General features: G+C 45.9%; 1 protein-coding gene across 1 annotated transcript in view; it reads right to left on the bottom strand.

The window, feature by feature from the left end:
• The window catches only part of LOC110584335 (histone-arginine methyltransferase CARM1-like), a 177,185-nt gene that overhangs the window by 6,995 nt on the left and 150,088 nt on the right, over positions 1–20,102 (bottom strand). The window contains exons 8-11 of the mRNA XM_044920742.1: positions 8,093–8,174; positions 6,804–6,889; positions 4,282–4,371; positions 2,309–2,446 (exon numbers count right to left, since the gene is read on the bottom strand). Coding sequence (XP_044776677.1) covers positions 2,309–2,446; positions 4,282–4,371; positions 6,804–6,889; positions 8,093–8,174 — 396 coding nt within the window. The remainder of the gene's footprint in view (positions 1–2,308; positions 2,447–4,281; positions 4,372–6,803; positions 6,890–8,092; positions 8,175–20,102) is intronic.

Genomic DNA, 20,102 nt, shown 5'->3' with positions numbered 1-20,102 from the left:
TGGTCATTAAATAGATGGTTTATGAGGATTTAGGGAGAAAGTGGTAACTTCCAGGATGAACATGGTAAAAATCAGCATTTTCCACCTTTGCTCCTGGAAGCCATCCCCAAACAAGCAGAATAGAAAGACACTGCAGACCACAGACCTCCTTTTCTGTCTAACCAGGAGAAAGATACAATCCGCCCGCTCTAACTTATGCATGAGGGCTACAAAAGCAGTTAATTGGTCGTAAGCCACATGGGAAAAAGCACAGAAGTGCAAAGTGAAGCAAGAGAGCCCAGGGGCAGCCCACCTCAGAGAGTGCTCCCCAAAATACAGGCCCTGAAGATGAGGAGAGTTTTCTGAAATGCACAAGTTTTAGTCCTTGTTTGTAGCATCTTGGGCAGGAACTGGGGCAGGCAAGGCTCCTGGGCGGAGACATGTCTAGAACTGCAACACGGCAGATCCACCTAGAGACGCACAGAACAGCCATGCTTGCAGGAAGGAGGATGCCTCTGCGGCCGCACCAGTGGAGAGAGAGCGTGAGGCGAGGATAACAGACCACGGGAGCACTGCCATGTCTCTCCCACCACAGGAATGCCTTTCTTGTAAATCACTTTCCAGAAAAGTTCCATGAACTTTCCAGAGGGGGAGGACTTAGAATCTCAAACAATTTAAAAATCACTCTTATAGGAGTGAGGAGTTGAGGATGGTAGCCAATGGAAGAACACTGGGAGGATTCTGGAAGAACTCTCCAAATATTTAAACAACTGCCGTGTGGAGGTTGGAACAGACCTCAGAAGCAGAAGTAAGATAAATGAGTATAGTTAATAGGAAGTGGTAGATAGGACTGACAGCAAGAATCATTTTTTAATCATCAGAGATGTCTAAAGTACATGACATCAATAACCAAAGACCATATGCAAAGTTACTTAACCTTAGTAGTAAAGAAATAGAAACCAAACAACCAGATGCAACTTCTAAAAATGATGTTTGGATCTATCAGATTGGCAAAAACCATAAAGATCTGTAATGGGCAGTGCAGGGAATGATGTGCCGAAATGCACAAGGCTGTCCACTGCAGTGTGAGTGGAAGTTGGTGCAACCACTGAGAAAAGCAGTATTTGTCAGAGTGCAACATATACATAATCTTTGATCTAGCATTTCCATTTCCAGGGATCTCACATAGAGATATTCTTGCCACTGTGTAAACTTCTTGTTCAAGGATATTTAGTGCAGAGTTTTTTGTAATGGCCAAAAAAGGGAAACACCAGAAGCAACTCAAGTATCAATCAATCAGCGATTTTAAAAAAGACATGTCGTATATCCATTTCTGATGCACCTATTAAAATGACAAAGCAGTCTATCTGCACAGATTCAGGACTCACTGCTAAGTGAAAACTTAAGTTGGAGACTGCTAGTTTAGTCCGCTTATAAAAACAGCAATAAAAATCCCATGACAATTTTTGGTTAGTACATGCACAGAAAATCGCCTGAAAGGATATGGAGCATGGGGTCACATCTGGTGAGTGGGGTGAGGGGTGGCAGTGTGTGTGGACTCTAGACACTTTTGTAGTTTTGAATGTACTTGTGAATGTGTTAGGTTTTTGTAATGGAAGAAATCGAGACTTCAGAAATGCAAGGGTTGATATGTGAGGTGGTGAGCTCTCTGTCGCAGGAGCATTCAAGCACAAGCCCAAGAAGCAGGGGGAGGTAGGGAGGAAGGAAGTGGAACAGGATGACCTCTGAGTACCCTTAATATCCGGAGAGTCCTTGAACCACTCTGTGATTCTTTTCTCCTCTGATTTACCCAGGAGATGCTCCAGCAAGGTGAAAGAAAATAGAGCATTTTAAAAATGAGAGAGATCAAAGTAATCGCTGCCGAGGCCTCATGAAACCATTACCAGAGGGAAGCGGCCAATCCTGCAGTGCTTGTCCCCCTGGGTACAGATCGATGTTGCTGTGCTAAATTCGGGGGGGTGTGGCTAGCTGCAAGGAAGGCCAGGAAGCTGACGTGGGATTTAAAGCACTTGATAATTTGAGCCTTTGGCAAGCGCTCCCATGAGCGGATGGATGCCCTTCCTTCCTCCGCGGTCAGGTGGAGAACACTGCCCTTGAGTTATCCCAAGCTCCCGATCCCTGCCGCCCTGAGCCCAAGGGGGACGTCTGCCGGCTGGGTCCGTAGCTGAGTGCACCTGGCAAAGTCAGCCAGGCTTTTGTAAAGCATCCCGTCCATGTCTAGGTGCTGGAAAGTCTCCCACCTCCTGCACCCCCTTCCCCATATGAGCAGCATGCAGAGGTGGTCTCCCGTCTGTACTCTCCTGCTTACCGTCTGTTGGCTACAAACAGCACTCTCCCTGAGAGGGTCTCTCCTTCTTTGGCAAAGAGAGGAGTGTGAAGAAGGCACCGCACCTGATACCAATGAGTCAGAGGCTCAGTTGGGGCTGTTGACAGCCAAACTGTTACCCTGTGGGGCAAGAAAAGAGTGAAGAGCCAATCATGTTTCCAGGCCCAAATTTAATGGACTGCGCTGGGGACCTGGGCTGAGAGTTGGTTTCCAGGGTTTTCAACTCATGGAACCCTCTGAAGAAAAGGATAGCTCAATTTAGGTTATTGCCATGTGCTGGGTCTGCACCAAGAGCTTCATGTATATTATCCCACTAAGTCTTTAAAATGACTCAGTGAGGTAAGCCCTGAGAGGTTAAAGGACTTGCCCAACGTCACAAAGAGGACAGCTGGAGAGCCAGGCTTCAAAGTCGTGGACTTGGCCACTCAATCAATCTGTACTTCCGAATCAAAGTTCATTAGAAGCCCAACAAGTAACAGAGTTCAACTGGGAAATCATTTGTTTGAAAAGCGTCTGTCAGGGTGAGAAGTCTGGAGTCTGGACTCTTCACTGTTTCATGCCAACCTGTTCAGGGAACCTGATGGGGCTTCTAGAAGCCAGAAAAGCTCCTGGGGCAGATGGTCTCTACGGTCCTTCCAGCTCGGACATCCTGCATGGGTATGTTTAAATGGATATTCTTCCTTTCATACGAGGAGGTGAGAACATCTGGATGTGCCTCCAACACCAAGGTCACCTGTCTTGGGCTCAGGCTGTGTCTCTGGTTTGGATGGAGCAAGGTGCTCCTACAGGGTCCATTTTGACTTGAAGATTTTGGGGGGATATCTGACAAAATTTAACCGCTAAGTAATATAAACCACTTCTAGATCAAAATATCCTCAGGCATATTATGCAGTAGAACACAAATTTTTTATAGCTTTTTAGGATAAAGCATTTAACTTCAAAGAAATTCTCCCCTTGGAGCAGGCCACTTAAAGCTTATCTCCCTTGCTCCTGCAGGAACAAATTCACTGGGGGAAAGTCGGAGAAACAAATGCACGGATCCCTTGGACAAATACGCTTCTGTGCTGTAGGAATGACTCGTACATCCTTTTCTTTCTCTCTGATTGTCAGCCCAGACGAGGCTGCCAGGGATCCCCTCCTCCCTGAGGCCCCCAAGCTCCCTGAGCTTTATCACAGACCCACGGGCCCTTCTCCCTCTACAGAAGCAATGACAAGCCTGGATGTTTCTATAAGGAGTAGAGGAGAGTGTACTGCAAAATTTTCCTTTTGCCTGGTCATGGGACCCAGAGCAACTGTCTTTACTCGTCGGACAGCACGAGAAAGCCTGGCAAGAGAGGAGGGGAGTCAGGACAGCAGATATTTGGGGGGGGGGGTGTCCCAGGAATGGCGCAACCCTTACAAGAAATACCAGACACTGAGAGTCAACTTGTAGGTGGTCTTTCTCCTCTTTTCCCTTAACCTTTCAAATCTTTTCAGGAGGGGTAAGGAGTACATGATGAAAAGGTCACCTAATGTGGCCGTTAGCATTAGTAGTCCATGCCTGCCTGTCATTAAAGAAGGGCTCTAGTCTGAGAAGCTGAAGGTGTGAACCAGAGTGGGGGAAGGTAAGATTCTGGGTACACCCGCACACAGGAGGTTCTGTAACCAGGACGATGCCCTGGAAGCCAAGGCGGGAGGCTTGGGGTCCTTCCCACCACCTATTCTGGAAAAGACCAAGAGGGGCTGATGAAGCCCGGATCCTCTCTCCTTCCTTCAAATCCCAATCCAATTGCCTTCAGAGGTTTCACAGTATTTTAGCCAGGGCTGATCTGACACCATGGAAAACAGTCTCATTTCGACTGGGCCCTAAAATTTCAAAGTTGCGTTCACATCGGTGCTTTATTTTCTTGACACCTAGAGAAGTGAGCATTATGGCATGGGGCCAGAGGAGGCCCGGAAGGGGGGGTGATACCTACAGAGATCCGACAAAGGCCACGTCAAACCAGAACGCCAGGCCGTGGACGAGGCCGGACTGCGTCAGCTGGAACACAAAGGGGATTTCTACTCTGCAAGGAAAAAGAGAGAGAGAGCAGAAACACTTGGAATTATTTTTGTTGTTGTTGACAGGAATACAAGACACATTCGTGAGATCAGCCAGAACATTGCCAGAATATTCTCTTCCTCTCTTAAGCACTCTAGCTCCGGCAGCAGGGTTCTCTCCATGTGTGATCCCTGCCTGGCTGAGGCCACACATTTGACCACGTGGCTTCTTGACAAAGCTCGGCAAGAATCACATCACCGCTCTGCAGTGACCCGGAGCTCCCCGGGGGCAGGGCAGCATCCGGAGCGGGGTGTGAGCTCTGAGAGGAAGAAGAGGCAGGACCAGGCGACACCCGCCCTCCTAGAAATCAGAGCAGGAACCAGGCAGTCCCCCTACACTGCTGCTTAGAAGGGAAAGGCTGGTCGGGCCGCCGAACAGAGACGTGGATCACAAGGGGGCGCACCCAGCTAGGAAGGTCCTTGTCACAGTTCATTGATTTTTCAGGGAGGCCACTGAACCTCCCACGGGCCCGCGGTAAGCGTCACACCGACGTGGCCGTGGTTTCTACCCCCTGCAGAAAGAAGAGTGGGAAAGGCACAGCAAAATCTAGATGCTAACTTGGAAAGTCACTTAAATCCTCCGAATCTCGGTTTCGTCATCTGTTTCGTCACTTAAAACCTCTCCCACCTCCCTTGCGAGAGCGGGGAGAACATAGATGAGAGTGCTTTGTGAACTTCTTAAAGTGTTTCACAATTAAAAGGTGATATTATTCATCCCTTGCTGAGGGGACACTTATGTTAGTGAGTGCTCTAAAGATTTTCAAAAGAGGTCATACTTTATTTGCGTTTATGGTGCCTCCAAAGCCCTAACTTCTTTCACCCTGTGGCAGTCAGAGCATTTCTCGAGTTTTCCATTGTGCTGATCACACAGAATTGTTTGGTATGGCACTGCCATTATTTTCTTTTTCTCTCTTTTTTTTTTTTCTTTGCATTCCCCTAAATAGACTATGAGCTCTTCAAGGGTAGACTTTTTAAAACTTACTTTTTGGGCCTGTGTAAGCACCAGCACCATACCTAGCACCTAGTGAGATCTCAATAAGCACTTGCTGAATCGACACATGTAAACGAATGACCGGAAGCCGAGACAGAGCTCATTTTCATGAACTTCCCGGGGATTCAGGAGGTGGCCCGGAGCAGCACATAAAGCCGATGGAAGTCAATTTTGTCTGGGCCTGCGGGAGTTACTAGAGTTGTTCCCAAACGCCATTTTTCTTGAGCTGAGCACACAGGAGGATTACATTTATCCACTCACCCGGGCTCAGGCTCAGCCATGTGACTTCCTTTGACCCATTAAACAGGAACAGAAGTGAGCTGTGTCGTTTCCGGGCAGAAGCTTTTAGTGCCAGGACATACTTGGCCATGCTCCTTCTTTTTGACTAAGTGGGGAGGGATGCTCTGGACAGAGGCTGGTGCGCTGGGGTGGGTGATGCCACGCAGAGCTAGAACTGTGCCCAGTGCACAGAGTGTCAGGGAGGAGGACTCCTGTGTTAGAAGCCACGGAGGTTTCTTCTTAGGACCACAGCAGGTTCTAGCCTGTGCTAAGTCAGACCCTTCGCCCATTGTGACCTCAAGACAGGTGATGGTCTGAGTTGCCCAGCTGCACCTGCTAAAGTCTGGCCCTCGCTTCCTCAGTAGCCCAGGCAAAATGACAGCCTGGCTGGGTCTTAAATTGCACTCAGAAAAAAAATACACGCACATTGATCTTCTCAGGAAGAAAAAGGCAAAATACTAGTGAAAGGTCATCCAAAGGGGGTTCCTATCACCATCCGGGGAATGAGTTCTCATTTCAGAGTCTCTTCCGGTGGATGGAAGGAGGACAAACACGAACATTTATTGAGTGCCGTCTTTGAAAATGAGCCAGTGCCTGTGAAAAACTTAGCACAGCACCTAGTATGTGGTAAGCACTCAAAAAGTTGTAGCTCTTCTTCTTGATGTTACTGGCATGAGTGAGAAGGTAAACAGCCTGGACTCTGGAGCCTTCTGAATGGTTCAAATCCCAGGTCTAACATCCTCAGTGATACTGTGACCTTGTGCAACCTACTCCGTCTCATGCCTGTCCTTCCTAAGGTGGAGGTAACAACAGTACTGTTGGCAGAGCAGACACGTGGAGGACACGCCGAGTCATTATATGTAAAGGGCTCAGAACACTGGCTGGCCATGTAAGTACATGCTACCACTACTTAATTGTACACAAACAACTTTTAAAACAATCCTATAGAAGAAGCATCATTATCCTCGTTTAGCAATAAAACGCGACTAGTACTGCTGCCCCTTCCTGGGTGTGACTCCCACCTAAGATCTCTCCCCGTGTGAGGGGCAAGGCCCTGCACTGAAGTTTTGCAGATGAGAGAGGCGGAGGAGATTCTTAAAACCAAGAGCAACACTGGTGTTTACAAACCTGTGGAGATCTGCCTCTTCTGCATCCATAAAGTTGACTGTGTATTTGACCGTCCGAGCCATCAAAATCCTAATGTCGAATGTGTCCTGGGGGGGCGGGGGTGTGGAAAGAAGCAGAAACGTTATCTTTCTGCCAGGATAAACGGAACCCAAGCGAAATTGTGGACTGGCTTTCCTCCTGGTATTTTAAGTCAACAAGAGTTAGGGTTTGAAAGGCATGAGCTTAATGATAATATCATAATGATGGCTAGCATTTATTCCGTGCTTACTATACACCAAGCACGGAGTGCTTCACGCTTTCCTAAGTACTAAGTGCTTATTAGGTTGTATCATCCGGTGCTCACAATATTTCTGGAGCAGGTGTTTGGTGTGTTTTCAACCATCCAGATTTTACCTCTTTTCCACATTCCAAGAAGTTCCATAAAAACTTAGCCCATCCTCAGCTCCAGGTATGGCCGGCGACCCCAGCTTGGCCAATCAGTGCATGACTTTTCCCCTGAAGATGGTTTCACAGGCAAGAACATGACCCGAGGGAGGACAATCAGGCTCCATCTAAACTAATCTGGGGCTTTGGCCCAAGTTATTAGAGAAAAGCAGGCTCGCCTGTGGGACTTAAGAGTTGTAAGAATCTGAGGCTGGAGTTCCTGAAGCCATTTTGCTACCACAAGGGGAGACCCATAGTCAAATTAGAGGCAATGGAAATAAATTATATGGATAGAAAAATCAGATTCGAGTGACACTGTCTGAACTCCAGCAGTGGGTCTCTAGCTCCGGGCTCTGCAGTTTTTGAGGGCCAGTAATTAAGCCAGTTTTGGGGAATGCCAACTTATTGCTGTCCAAGGTCACATAGTTAGAGGGGGTCACGAATGAAACCCCAATCTGTTTGACAGCGATGCTCCTGTTCTAAGCTATTTATTTTACAAAGCTTCCTCTCCTATTATGCCTTGGGCCACCAGAATCAATGGGAAGATATGAATTATTGAACAAGTGTGAGGGCTGAGTGTGTACATGGGGTGAGTCAGGGCAGTGGGGGAATCAGAAGTTACTTATTGAAAGGCAGTCAGAATATCTCCTTGCTTTCGACAGCATCGTTCTCTGAGCATTTTCTTAATTGACTGGAAAATGAGAGCTGGAAGACTTGAGAACATAGCATTCCAAGGAGCTCTTTCTTCTTTTTGGTGATGGCTTCGCAGAGCCTGGCAGCACACCACCTCCCAGGTGCATGAGTGAACGAGCAATCAAATCCTTAGATAAACACATGGAGGAGAGTGTGTGATGACACCCACTTACTACTATTGGCTGTCTGAAATACTCGTCCACTGCAGCCCCCCGGAGACTGGACAGGTTGACCCCATAGAAGCATTGCTGGTACCTGAAAGGGAGCACAGAGAATCACATGCACCTTGTCCCTCACCAGAGTCCCCAAGCCCCTTACAGCTGTGACACGCTGGGAAGCTGCCTCACAGGTCCTCAAAGGCAGCCATGAGCACGTGAGCGAGCACGTGAAGGCAAACTGGTCTAGAGGGAGTAGCAGACGAGAAAAGGCTCTCCAGCGAATCTGCGGACGTGTACTTGACCTGCGGTGGGGGTAGTAGTTGAGGTGAAGGACAATACCTGTGGAAAGATTATGGACGGTATCTGTGGGTACGAAGGCCTCTGGGTTCCCACCCTTGACCTCACGCCCCAAGGTGGCTGCCTGCTCCGTGACATGCTGTCCCGATCCTGAAATACAATTCCCTGACCCTCTCATTATCCAGCCCAGAGCACGACTTTAGATCTCCAAAGTCCCCCCACATTCCTGCTGTTTCAGGAAACAGATTGCTCTCTTCGGTTCGTCCGTAGCCATGGGCCAGCAGCTTCCTGATGGCACTGGCCACAGCGGCCGAGTGAACTGGAGCCTGCTCGTCACAGTCCGCGGCGCGCGTTTCTTCTCAAACTTGTGGTCAGTGACATTCGACCACAGAAAGCGACCAACGCTATAGCCCTCACTTCCTTCCTCTGGGAGCCAGATGCAAAGCAGTTACTGCCACACCACTGGCCGCATCTTACCTCCGTGTCCCCGCTACACCCCAGGCCGTGCCTCGGACACAGCAGGTGCTCTGTGTCAGCGTGGCGAGTGGTCTGCACTCCCGAGAGAAGAGATCTCGGGGGTGGATTAGGAGAGGCTTTATTCAGGCTCTGCCAGTGACTGGCTCTGAGCCCCACACAAGTCACCTGAACTCTGCCTGTTTCCCTTTCTCTGAAATGGGAATATAATTATATGCTCACTCTGTAGGGTTATATAAGCATTAACGGAATTAACACAAGGAACGGTGAGCAGCACTTGGCATTTTGTTACCACCGCCTGAGCTGGCTATTATCCTCTGAATGCCGCCTTCTCAGGTCAGCACTGGGACCAGGGCAGTGGTTCCCAATCGGTGCTGTGGGAGGACGGGGGGGGGGGGAACTTTTAAAAATTCAAATTGCCAGGCCCAATTCTAGAAAGCAGCCTGGGAGACCTTATCACTAGAGATTGAAAGTCTTTATCCTGAGATTGAAAAGCAGCTTCCCTAATAAGGGTGCGTGCGTGTGTGTGTGTGAGTGTGTGTTTCCCTTGTGTGTGTGTGTGCATGCGTGTGTGCATGTGCATGTGTGTTTGCCTGTGTGTGCGTGCATGTGCGTGTGCGTGTTTGCCTGTGTGTGCGCGTGCGCGTGCGTGTTTGCCTGTATGTGCGTGTGTGCATGTGCGTGTGCGTGCGCGTTTGCCTGTGTGTGTGTAGCGTGCATGTGTGCATGTGCGTGTGTGTTTGCCTGTGTGTACGTGTGTGTGTTTGCCTGTGTGTGTAGCATGCGTGTGTGCATGTGCGTATGTGCGTGTTTGCCTGTGTGTACGTGTTTGCCCGTGTGTGCGCGTGCGTTTGCCTGTGTGTGTGTGCGTGCGTGTGTTTGCCTGTGTGTGCGTGTGAGTGCATGTAGTGTGTGTGTGTTTGCCTGTACGTGCGTGTGTGCATGTGCGTGTGTGTGTGCGTGTTTGCTTGTGTGTGTGCGTGTAGCGTGCATGTGTGCATGTGCGTGTGTGTGTTTGTGTGTGTGCGTGTGGCGTGCATGTGTGCATGTGCGTGTGTGTGCATGTGCGTTTGCCTGTGTGTACGTGTGTGTGTTTGCCTGTGTGTGTGCACGTGCGTTTGCCTGTGTGTGTGTGTGCGTGCATGTGTGCATGTGCGTGTGTGTTTGCCTGTGTGTGTGCGTGTGCGTGCGTGCACATGTGTGTGCGCGTGCATGTGTGTTCTACAGCCTGCGAATCAGACAGGGATTCACTTCATCACTCCCCATCCTCTCCCAGTCCTATGCCTGCCAGCCTGCAGGGAAGACAGGAAAACAACCAGCACCACAAAGAATAAACATACAAAATTTAAATTTGTGGTTCAGCTCAGTTTGGATGGAAAGACCAGCCAAAGCAAGGTCCTAAATCCAAAATCAAAGCCTCCAAGGCCCTCAAAAGAGGCAAGGAGGCCTCATAACGTTAAGTCGACAGCCAGTTCTCAACCTGCAAGTGCAAAGCAAGCCCCACCAAGCTACCTACAGATCCTGAAGGGCACATACAATTTCTCACCATTGAGCCTCTACTTATTTTCCCTTCTGCCTAGAAATCCTTTTTCCCTCTTTTGTCCTGTTAATTCCTATCCCATCTGTGAGACTCAGCTCAAATGTTCCCAATCACAAATTTTAAAACTTGTGTTACAGTAAAATATTTAAGTTTAACCCACTTAAAAGTGAAAGTATTTTCTAGGGGCGCCTGGGTGGCTCAGTTGGTTAAGCGTCTGATCAGCTCAGCTCATCCTCCCAGGATCCTGGGATAGAGCCTTGAGGCAGGCTCCTTGCTCAGTGGGGAGTCTGCTTCTCCCTCTCCTTCTGCCTCTGCCTCTCCCCATGCTTGTGCACTCTCTCTCTCCCTCTCTCTCTCAAAATAAATAAATAAAATCTTTAAAAAAGTGAAAGTATTTTCTTATTCATCAGCGTATATTTAGCACAAGGCTGGTATACTGTGAGGATTAAAAATTACCTATCCAGCTAGCTATCATCGATCTCTCTTTAACGAATGAATTGAGGACTTGGTGTCCTTCACAGGCCTATGAATGGTAGAGGTGCCAACGAAGATAATGGAGAAATGGAAAATCATGACCCCAAGTTTCTTTAGTTTCATTACATATTTTTTAAAAAATATTTTGTTTATTTGAGAGAGAGAGCATGGTTGTGGGGGATAGCGGCAGAGGGAAAAGCAGACTCCCGGCTGAGCAGGGAGCCTGATGCAGGATTGGATCTCAGGACCCTGAGAGCATGACCTAAGCCCAAGGCAGACGCTTAATGCTTAACCAATTGAGCCACCCATGCGCCCCTCATTACTTTGTTTCTTAATCTTCTCCTTCCACCAAGGGCCCCAGGTAGCCTGGCCCACAGGTGAAGCATATCATTTTATGAATACACATCCTGAAAACAAGGCTCCTATATGCCTAGAAAATACTTGGAAACAGAGCACTGCAAGTTTAAACAACCCTTTCAGTATTTAGAAGGAGAGTCAAGGTGTTTTTGGAGAAATAAGTCATCATCACAATAGTTTTTATTAGAGGGAAGGAAGAGAGGGAAGGAAGGGGGTGGGGAGAGAGGGGAGGGGAAGGACAGAGGCAGAAACAATTTCCCAGAAAGCCCAGAAGGACTCAATCCTGTCCATCCTTCAGAATCCCCCAAGAAGCTTTTGAAATGCTGATGTCCGGACTGCACCTGTCCAATTGTGGTTTATTTGATCCAGGCGTGTAACCCTCTTGTTTGTTTCCAAAGCTCAATGGGTGATTCTCATGTTAAGCCAGGGTTGAACACTACAGAGTTACCGGTTCTTCAGTCCTCACCAACTGGCGAAAGAGAATCCCCACGGACAGAGACTGCCCTCCACCTGGCAGTGCCTGAGGCTGCAAACTGCTCTCCAGGCCTTGGGTACAACCTCAGAGGAACCAAGTCTGTGCCCTTTGCCTTGTGTGTTTGGTGCCAGTTAAAACCCAGCAGCCGTGATTAGTGTGGTACACACCAGCACCACGCCTGGGCAGACAGAGCCGTGGGCCCCCTGCCTGGGTTTTAAGAACTTTCTGGCCGGACCGTCTTTTGAACTCTTAGAAATCTCAAATCTCCTTCTGAAATGCATCACAAAATAGTTAAAGCAGATGGGACTGGCATCTCTGTGGGTCTCCTAAGATACACTGTTGGGTGGTGAATCAGGAAATGAATCAGTTGACTTGGAAGCTGCGGATGATTTCCATTGTTTTCATCTTATGTGGGTTTTATTTTCCAGGTTAACTTTTGGCCTCTTAATGAGTCCATAAGGCAGAGACTACATGTAGTTTTTGCTCTTGACTTCACATTTCCAACTGTCCTCCCCCTCTCCCCTCCCTCTCCACCATAATCCATGCAACGTCTGGAAAATTCTGCAAATATAGCCCAGAAGGAAAATAATTGTACTATTAGCTATGCCTAAACACACCCAGAGTGCAGAGAAAGAGGCAACCCATTTACTATGACATTAACTTCTCCAAGTTCTACACACAGAGCCCAGCTTGGAGAAACATCCAAGGAAGCTTCCTCTCTGGCCTCCTTTGTCTTTGGCTCTTCGCTAGTTCATCTGGGCCTTTGGTCCTTTCTCATTCACACAGCTCTCCCTACCAGCCTCCTGGATCTGTCTTGGATCCTGGGTGGATCCTGGCATCTCTCACTGGGTCAGATGCCAAACCCTGGGTTCTTTGCCAAGACCAGGGTCGTGAGATGCTCTGACTGACTGAGACTGAGCCACATGCGATTCTCTAGAGACAAGACCACCCAAGCCACAAGGACCGAGAGTGGGGAAGACGTGCCTCCCAGAAGAGAATCTGGTGCTGTTATCAGAAGAAGAGCAACAAACAAGAGATGTCTATCTCATTGTCTTGCCAGATCTCCTTTTCCTTCTGATACATCTCCCATAGGTCCAGTTGTTATGCAAACCAGTAATGTCTAGATTTACACGGGCACGCCTAAGGATGCACCACGGGTTCCTTTATAGAATCATAGGCTTTCGCTTACTTCTTAGGAAAGATGCACAGTCTGAAGCTTGGTTTCTTTTAAGGACTGTGCACTCCTTTCCCCCTCTTTTTCCATAATAAAAAACACATTTTTAAAAATATGAAAAGTATATAAATATATCACATATAAAATATAAGCCACATTAATTTGCTGGAGTTTAAACCCAAAAAAAACAAGATACATAATGTATACCCAGTGAGAGTCAAGTGTAAGAATTTTGCTCAAACAGCTGCAAAGAAGAAGTGGATATAGAGCTGTGAATTCATACATCTGGATTTGCTGTATATGGGCTCAGGAGCAGAAATTATGGAAGAGCTATGAGTCTGACACAGGTTACAAAAAGGATGAATACAGAAATTGAAGCTTATTCTTTGAAACAAAAAGCCAGTTTGCAAACACTGGACAGATGCAGTTAAAAACAGTTTTTGTTGAGATTTGGCTTGAAGGATATCCTGCTCTATTTGTAACAGACACTCCCAAGGCTCGCACAGCTCCCCTTGCTGTTCTTTAGCTATAGTCCTGAATACTCTCCATGAATTTAAAAATAGATTCCCCTTTAGTGTAAAGTGGACAAGTTGTAAAATGCTCCTATTCCCACCACGAATTTTAGCTTCTTCTAAGCCTATAACTTGCCTGCTGGAACTCCAGTGAATGGATGGAAAGAGGAATTCACCATTTTTAAAGATCAGACTCCTTCACAAAAGCACCTTTGCCTATAAGGAAGAGTGAGCATCAGACTCATCCCAGAGCATACTGGAGTCATCTTCTCCATTACTTCAAACCTCCCTGTTAATTTCCTGAGCCTGGCGGCGTGCAACCTTGGCACTGTACTTGGACTCCTTCTAACTGGGACGCTTGTACTATATCAGTAACACTGAAATAGGGACCACATGGTTAAAGAAAAAAAATAAGGTCTGGATGTGTACAGGCCCAGGGATGGAATATTATGGAAGATCCAGGAGTCCGACATAGGTTACAAAAAAGATGAATATAGAAATTGAGGCTTCTTCAATGAGCAAAAGCCAGATGGGTTCAAGAACTGCAGATTTAAAGGAGAAGCAGAGGGAACATACAGAATAAATACTGGTGGCTGAAAGGAGATTCTAGTGCAGGTAACCATGAAACTATAAATGAAACAAGGACAGGGCACATGAAGATCCAAACATGACTGCGCTGGTCATGGTAGTATTCCTTCAAAAGTTCTTTCTCTGTGATACTCTGTGCCATATACTTGGCTTCCCACGAAATTCGGTTACATCACGTTGCAATTTGAAATGTTCCTATTTGGTCCACATGGTGTTTCTGTGTACCAGTGACTATCAGGGCCAAATGTATTTTTGGGAAAGATCAGAAGGCCTGGAACACTAGCTATGCCAAAAGAACCTTTAGTAGAAATTTCAGTTTGGGGGCAGAATTGGCCTGGGAACAAACCATCCATTACCTTCACAGGAGATTTAGCAGTTTGTCCATTCAGTTGAATGGACATTAAAAATAATGTGTCTCTCAGCAGCACCATGGTCAATAAGGCACTTTGTAGACTCGAGAGCGGAAAGGTGCAAGAAGGGATCTCGCATTGCCTATGGCAGAATTCTCACATTCATCTTCTCTCATCTTTTGCAAGCACAGACTTCTGATTTCCACAAAGAACAACTGACTCCAGGATATCCACCTCTGTCATCCCTGATATCACTCAATTGGCACTACCGTTGTCAAGCACGATGGATGCCCACCATCCATGCACATTTCTCTGTAAAGGAGACTGGGAAGCATCTTTTGGTTCCTTAAGTGGTACGTCACCTTTTAAGTGCCACCTCAGATCCTCTCAGTCTTACCTCTCTCTGGAATCCTCAGCCATGTGTTCTGACCTGCTGTGCCAAGGTGTGGGCTCATCTGACCCCTCATGGGCACAACCCGATAGCGCCCCACCTCAGGCCTGTACTGTGTGTCTTTCCACTTCCGCCCCAGGGTATTCCTGTTGACTCGGGGGGGGGGGGTATGGATGCCATGAGACCCATTTGGTGTCCACACAGGCACAACCCCGAAGTGCAGGCTAGTTAATGTTGAGGGGTGAACAGTCGACCAAGGTGAAGAAAACAGCCAGTGGCTAAACCTCCCTAATCCTCTGTATACACTGTCTGGTAGTTCATTCAACCTCTTGAGATGGTCCTGGGGGATCAAGCAATTTCTTGGTGTTTGATTACCATGTGGTGGTCAGCTCAGTAATGCACTTTTGCATTAGCCCTCCCTCCTTCCCTGACTCACTCTTATTTCTCCTCATTCTTGTTTTGCTGGGATTACATTCCTTAATAAAGTGGGAGCTTACAAACTGTGTGTAACACCTAGTTTCTTGGGGAACCCAAGCTAACCTCAAGAGAATAAAACAGCAAGAGTAGAAGAACTGCAGAGGAGATGGGGAATGCAACCTTGACAAGTCTTATGTATCATAGCTGGGCCCCTGATCGGAACAGTAGGGCCCTGTGACCTGGGATTGGGATAGCTGAATGAACAAGGAAGAGAATCCTGGAAACATCTTCCCAACTCCCCTGAAGACTTCTGGCCAGCAGAAGCAGAATTCTCCATCTCGTCTGAGCAGAATAGCTGCCCGAAGACTGCACAACCACCTCTCCTGAAGACTGTGCCTTGCAAGGTAGTTTTGTTCTCCTCAGGATCAGCTTCACTACTGCCCGCTGCTTTCAGGCTACTGGTCTCTCATGGCTGTCAGGCTAATAACTCAAGCACAGCCTGAGCAGGAAGTACAATGCCTATTCTGGGTGAGGATAACTTACATACCTAAGAAGCTGCACAAGTTGGATAGTATATTCTAAGAACCAGGGAAATACATATAGGAGTATATTTTAAGGGTGTTAAGACTAGGAAGAGTAGGTCAGGATAGGGCACAATTCATCGACATGGGCACTCACAGAATTCAGTGTTCTGGCAAAATACTAGACCTAACAATCCCCTAGGATGTCACTTTGTAGCTTGGTCGTCATGATGGCCTGTAGTCAATGAAGTGGAGATTCCAGAATTTCTGAGCATAGTAGTAAGGAAGGAGTCAGAAGTTTCAGAGAGATGGAAATGCTAGAAGGATCTACCATGTAAGACCTAAGAACATCTCTCCTGACTATGTTCTCAGGAAAGGCCCAAGAAACCCTCCTTTCCTAAAGGTAATAGGAGAGCAGTGGCATCTTTGGGAAGCTGACGGTGGCTATCCTCAGTAGATCAACGACGACGCTGCTGCCACCACTACATTGTGTTCCCAGTGAGCACAACTTGGATGGAATTTCAGATGTCAGAATTAGGAGAGCAGTAATTAACTGTCACAGTCAAGAATGACATAATTACAGCGTTGGGGAGCAAGGCTAGAGTGACAGTGAGGGAGCCTTGACCTGTGGTGGTGGTTAATAGATCCTAGTGTTCCCAGAGAAGTCAAAGAGATGTAGCGTTAACTAGGATAGTGTTCAAATGATATCACAACAACAACAACAACAAATTTACCAGCTGGTAGGCAGGATGATGTCAGCTGTCACAATGGAAAGATTAGGTCCTTCACCCAATTTCCAGGTCCAATTTCCAGACACTGTTTATGGATCTAGAGCCCACTGGTCCATGAATGAAGTGGAGGCCCAGCCTCTGAGAAATCACACTGCAGTGTCACCACAAGCACACATGGTTACTGTTCTCCGGTTTTTCTCCAGAGGATCTGAGAAATGAGCGGATATTGATGCCAGGAGATTCAGAATGCCTCTGGTTAATAAAGGCTTCTGGAGGACAGCTAGTACATACACTTTCAGACCAAGCCCATCACACAGGTATCTGATGGGTTCCTATCCACCCTGTGGTTATTTTCTGAGTCCCCGAATGCACAACCGGAATACATTCAGCATCTGGCAGAACCCTCACACTGGCCTGTGAAGAAAGGGCTATCATGGTAGCAAAGTACAAGTAGAGGACCCATCTCTGAAACTCCCCATCCCCAGGTAGGGAATATTAGTATCTTTAATTTAGGAATAAGGAAATTGTGTCTCAGAAAGATTAAATTGACTGGGCTAAGATTTTACAGTTAGTAATTGACAGAACCAAGAATTAAACACAGTTCAATGTGGCTCTAGAGTCTGAATCATCCAGCTTTTAACTACTTCCTATTTTGCCTATGCTTTTATGTTGTATAATTATAATAAACGTAATAAGGCAAATTAGTTCCGACTCAAACTTCTTGAGAATATTTGCTTGCTCCTCTTAATCGATCCTATGTATATGTTTTTCTTGATACAAGAATCAATTTGAAGTTGTATTTAAAGGACTTGGCTTAAAACCCCTGAGCCAATTAGTTTCAATAAAGGCAGTGGTACCCATCACATAAGGAAGTTTTACAGCCGGGAACAATGTTTCCTCATGACTGAGCCTTATTCTCAGGAAGTACTTTTCAGAATCTTAATTAATCAGGGGCAAGATATATTAATCAAATAAGAAAGTTACTAATTTTGTAGGTGACTGGTACTAACATCAGAATGTGGTACTCTTGTCTACTGAGACAGCCTCCTAACTGGTTTTCGAGAAAGGATAAAGTTCTGTGCTTACCACTTAAATGAAAATGAATTTTAGAGTTAAACATCACATTTTTTTAAATGTTAAATGGAAAAAGTGAAAACATGAAAGAAGTAGAAGTTAATGCTAGTCTTAGGAAATATCAAAGAAAATCTTGGTCAATCCAGCAACACAAAAATATTTTTACTTCTTTTGTGGTGAAAACCATCACAAAGACTATAACAGGGCAAACTGAAAATTCTGAAGAAAATACAATGAAGTCTTAATATCCTTAATATGTAAAGAATTCTTATGTCAATGCATTTATCTTGCAGTTAACAAAAGCGCCTTGAACATCTACTATTAGCTAGGTTGATGATGCGGACACAGCACAAAACACAACAGCCACTATTATGGAAACCTGTTGTCTCACAAGGGAGATAGACAGTAAATTAAATAAATAAGTAAAAACATACAACCCAGCAGATGATAGTAAGTGGAGTATGAGAAAATGAAGTGAGAAGCAGGATACGGACTTCCAGGAGCAAAGAGATGACAACTGGTAACTGAGAGCAGGTCTCCTGGGAAGACGGCATATGAGCTACGACCTGAAGAAGGTGAGAGTGAGCCATGGGGTCATTTGCATGTCTGGCAGAGGGAGTGGCCAGGAGGTGGCAGCTAGCCCAGTATGTTCAAGGGGAGCCGAGGAGACCAGCCAGTGAAGACACAGAGGATGAGAAAGGAGTGGGAAGAGATGACATCACAGGGGTAGCAGGGTGGAACCACATCCTGGAGGGTCTTAGCATCCACAGTGAGAACTTTGCCTTTTATGATGTAGAAGGTGGGAAGCCATTGGAGGTTTTGAGCAGAGGAAACAGGCCAAGTAAATGGAAAGGAAAACTATGATCTGAATTAACACGTTATCAAGATCATTTTGGTTGCTGTTTAAAAAGAGGAAATAGGTTGAAAGGCTTGCAAGACTGCAGTAGAGGCAGGGTTTTTTGTTTTGCTCGTTGTGTTTTTATTTTGCAGGGGTGAGCAGGGGGTGGTGACAAAGGTCAGCAGCTTGCTTTTGGACATGTTGAATTTAAGATGCCCAAGAGATATCCAAGTAGAGTTGTCAGCAGCCAAGTTGGACACCTAAAGTCTATGGTTCCAGGGAGAGTTCTAGGCTGCAGTTCTCACTACGGGAGTCGTTGGCATAAAGACAGTATTTACAGCCCAGGAGATGCAAAGAAGTCAGTAAGGGGGTGAGTAGAGACAGAAAGGGGAAGACAGTAAGAGCCAACTTGGAATCAATCCAACACTGAAGACTTGGGTCATGAGGAAGAATCAGCAAAGGAGACGAAGTCGGGACCAATAAGGAAGGAGAAAAACCAGGTTTAGGCTCCAGAACTGAAGTGAGGAGTCCCCGGGGCCAAGTGTCCTTGATGAGAAAGGCAGGTGAGGACTGATCACTGGTTACACCTAATGATCTGATTTACTTGGCCTGTTATCCCTCAGTTTCTCAGCTCCCTTCTTTAGTATAGAGCTAAACTCATTATTATTATTATTATTATTTGCATCCCTCTCCCTCCTCTCAGCCAGCATTTCCACTTCTATGCCTCTTCTAATGGAAACTGCACACGCTTTCACCACCTGTTCCCTGCACCAATGCGACCAAAGGCCCGCATCCAGTCGCCTAATGCAGAAACCTCTTCATAGAGGGAGGGGAATTACAAGGAGAGCAAAGGCTGTGAATTTTGTTAACTATATATTTTTTAAAACACTTTTTTCGTGTTTGTTGACTAAAAATAAAACCGTTCAAATGCACTAACTATCAAAGACATACAGATTAAAAATAAACTGGCCACCATTTTTTTTTGCAAATCAAATTGGCATTTAAAAAAACATAGCCCGTATGGGCAAGACTCAGCAGACATTCTCATATACTACTGGTGGAAGTGTTAATTGGTAAAACTTTTCTACAGGGCAATTTGGCAATATATAAGAATAATTTTTTTAAAGATCCTTCTTCACACCTTTTGGTCCAGTAATTCTGCTTCTAGCAATTTATTGTAAGGAAATAATCAGAATGCAAACCAAGATTTCTATAAAAGGATGTTCACTTAAGTGTTCTTATAAAATTTAGGATATAGAATTCTATAAAATTCTATATTCTGGTAGAATACAAAAACAATACCTTAGTGTTATTTCTTATAAATTTATGGATTTTATAAGGATTAAATAGGCAATTAAAATAATTTAATATCTAGCACTGGAGCTTGAGTTGACAAATTACGATACAGTCACAAAAGAAATACTCTGCAGCAAGAGAATATTGAGAAGATATGAGAACATGTCGAGAAGGTACTGAAATCAAAACAAAAATAAAAAATAAAATTTTAAGAAGTAAAAGAGCTACATAATGATATTTATGGTATTATCCTAATTTTGTAAAAAAAGTTAGAAAAATCAAAGCGATGACAACTAAAATCTTAATAGTAATTATTTGCATACTTACTTGAGATTACTGGAGTTTTTACCCATTCAAAAATATTTACTGAGGATCTACCATGTGACAGGCACTTGGGATGGAGTGTGCTTGGTTTACTTTAGTGAAATCTGACAGAATTTGGGTTTTTGCCATGCTTACATTCTACCAGGAAGGATGGTGACAATAAACAATAATAAATAAAGGAAGTATATGTCT

Source organism: Neomonachus schauinslandi, chromosome 13, assembly GCF_002201575.2.
Source record: "Neomonachus schauinslandi chromosome 13, ASM220157v2, whole genome shotgun sequence".
In the NCBI taxonomy this organism is placed as follows: Eukaryota; Metazoa; Chordata; class Mammalia; order Carnivora; family Phocidae; genus Neomonachus; species Neomonachus schauinslandi.
Note: the sequence above shows the minus strand (reverse complement) of the source record. Positions and strands in the feature narration are given on the sequence as shown.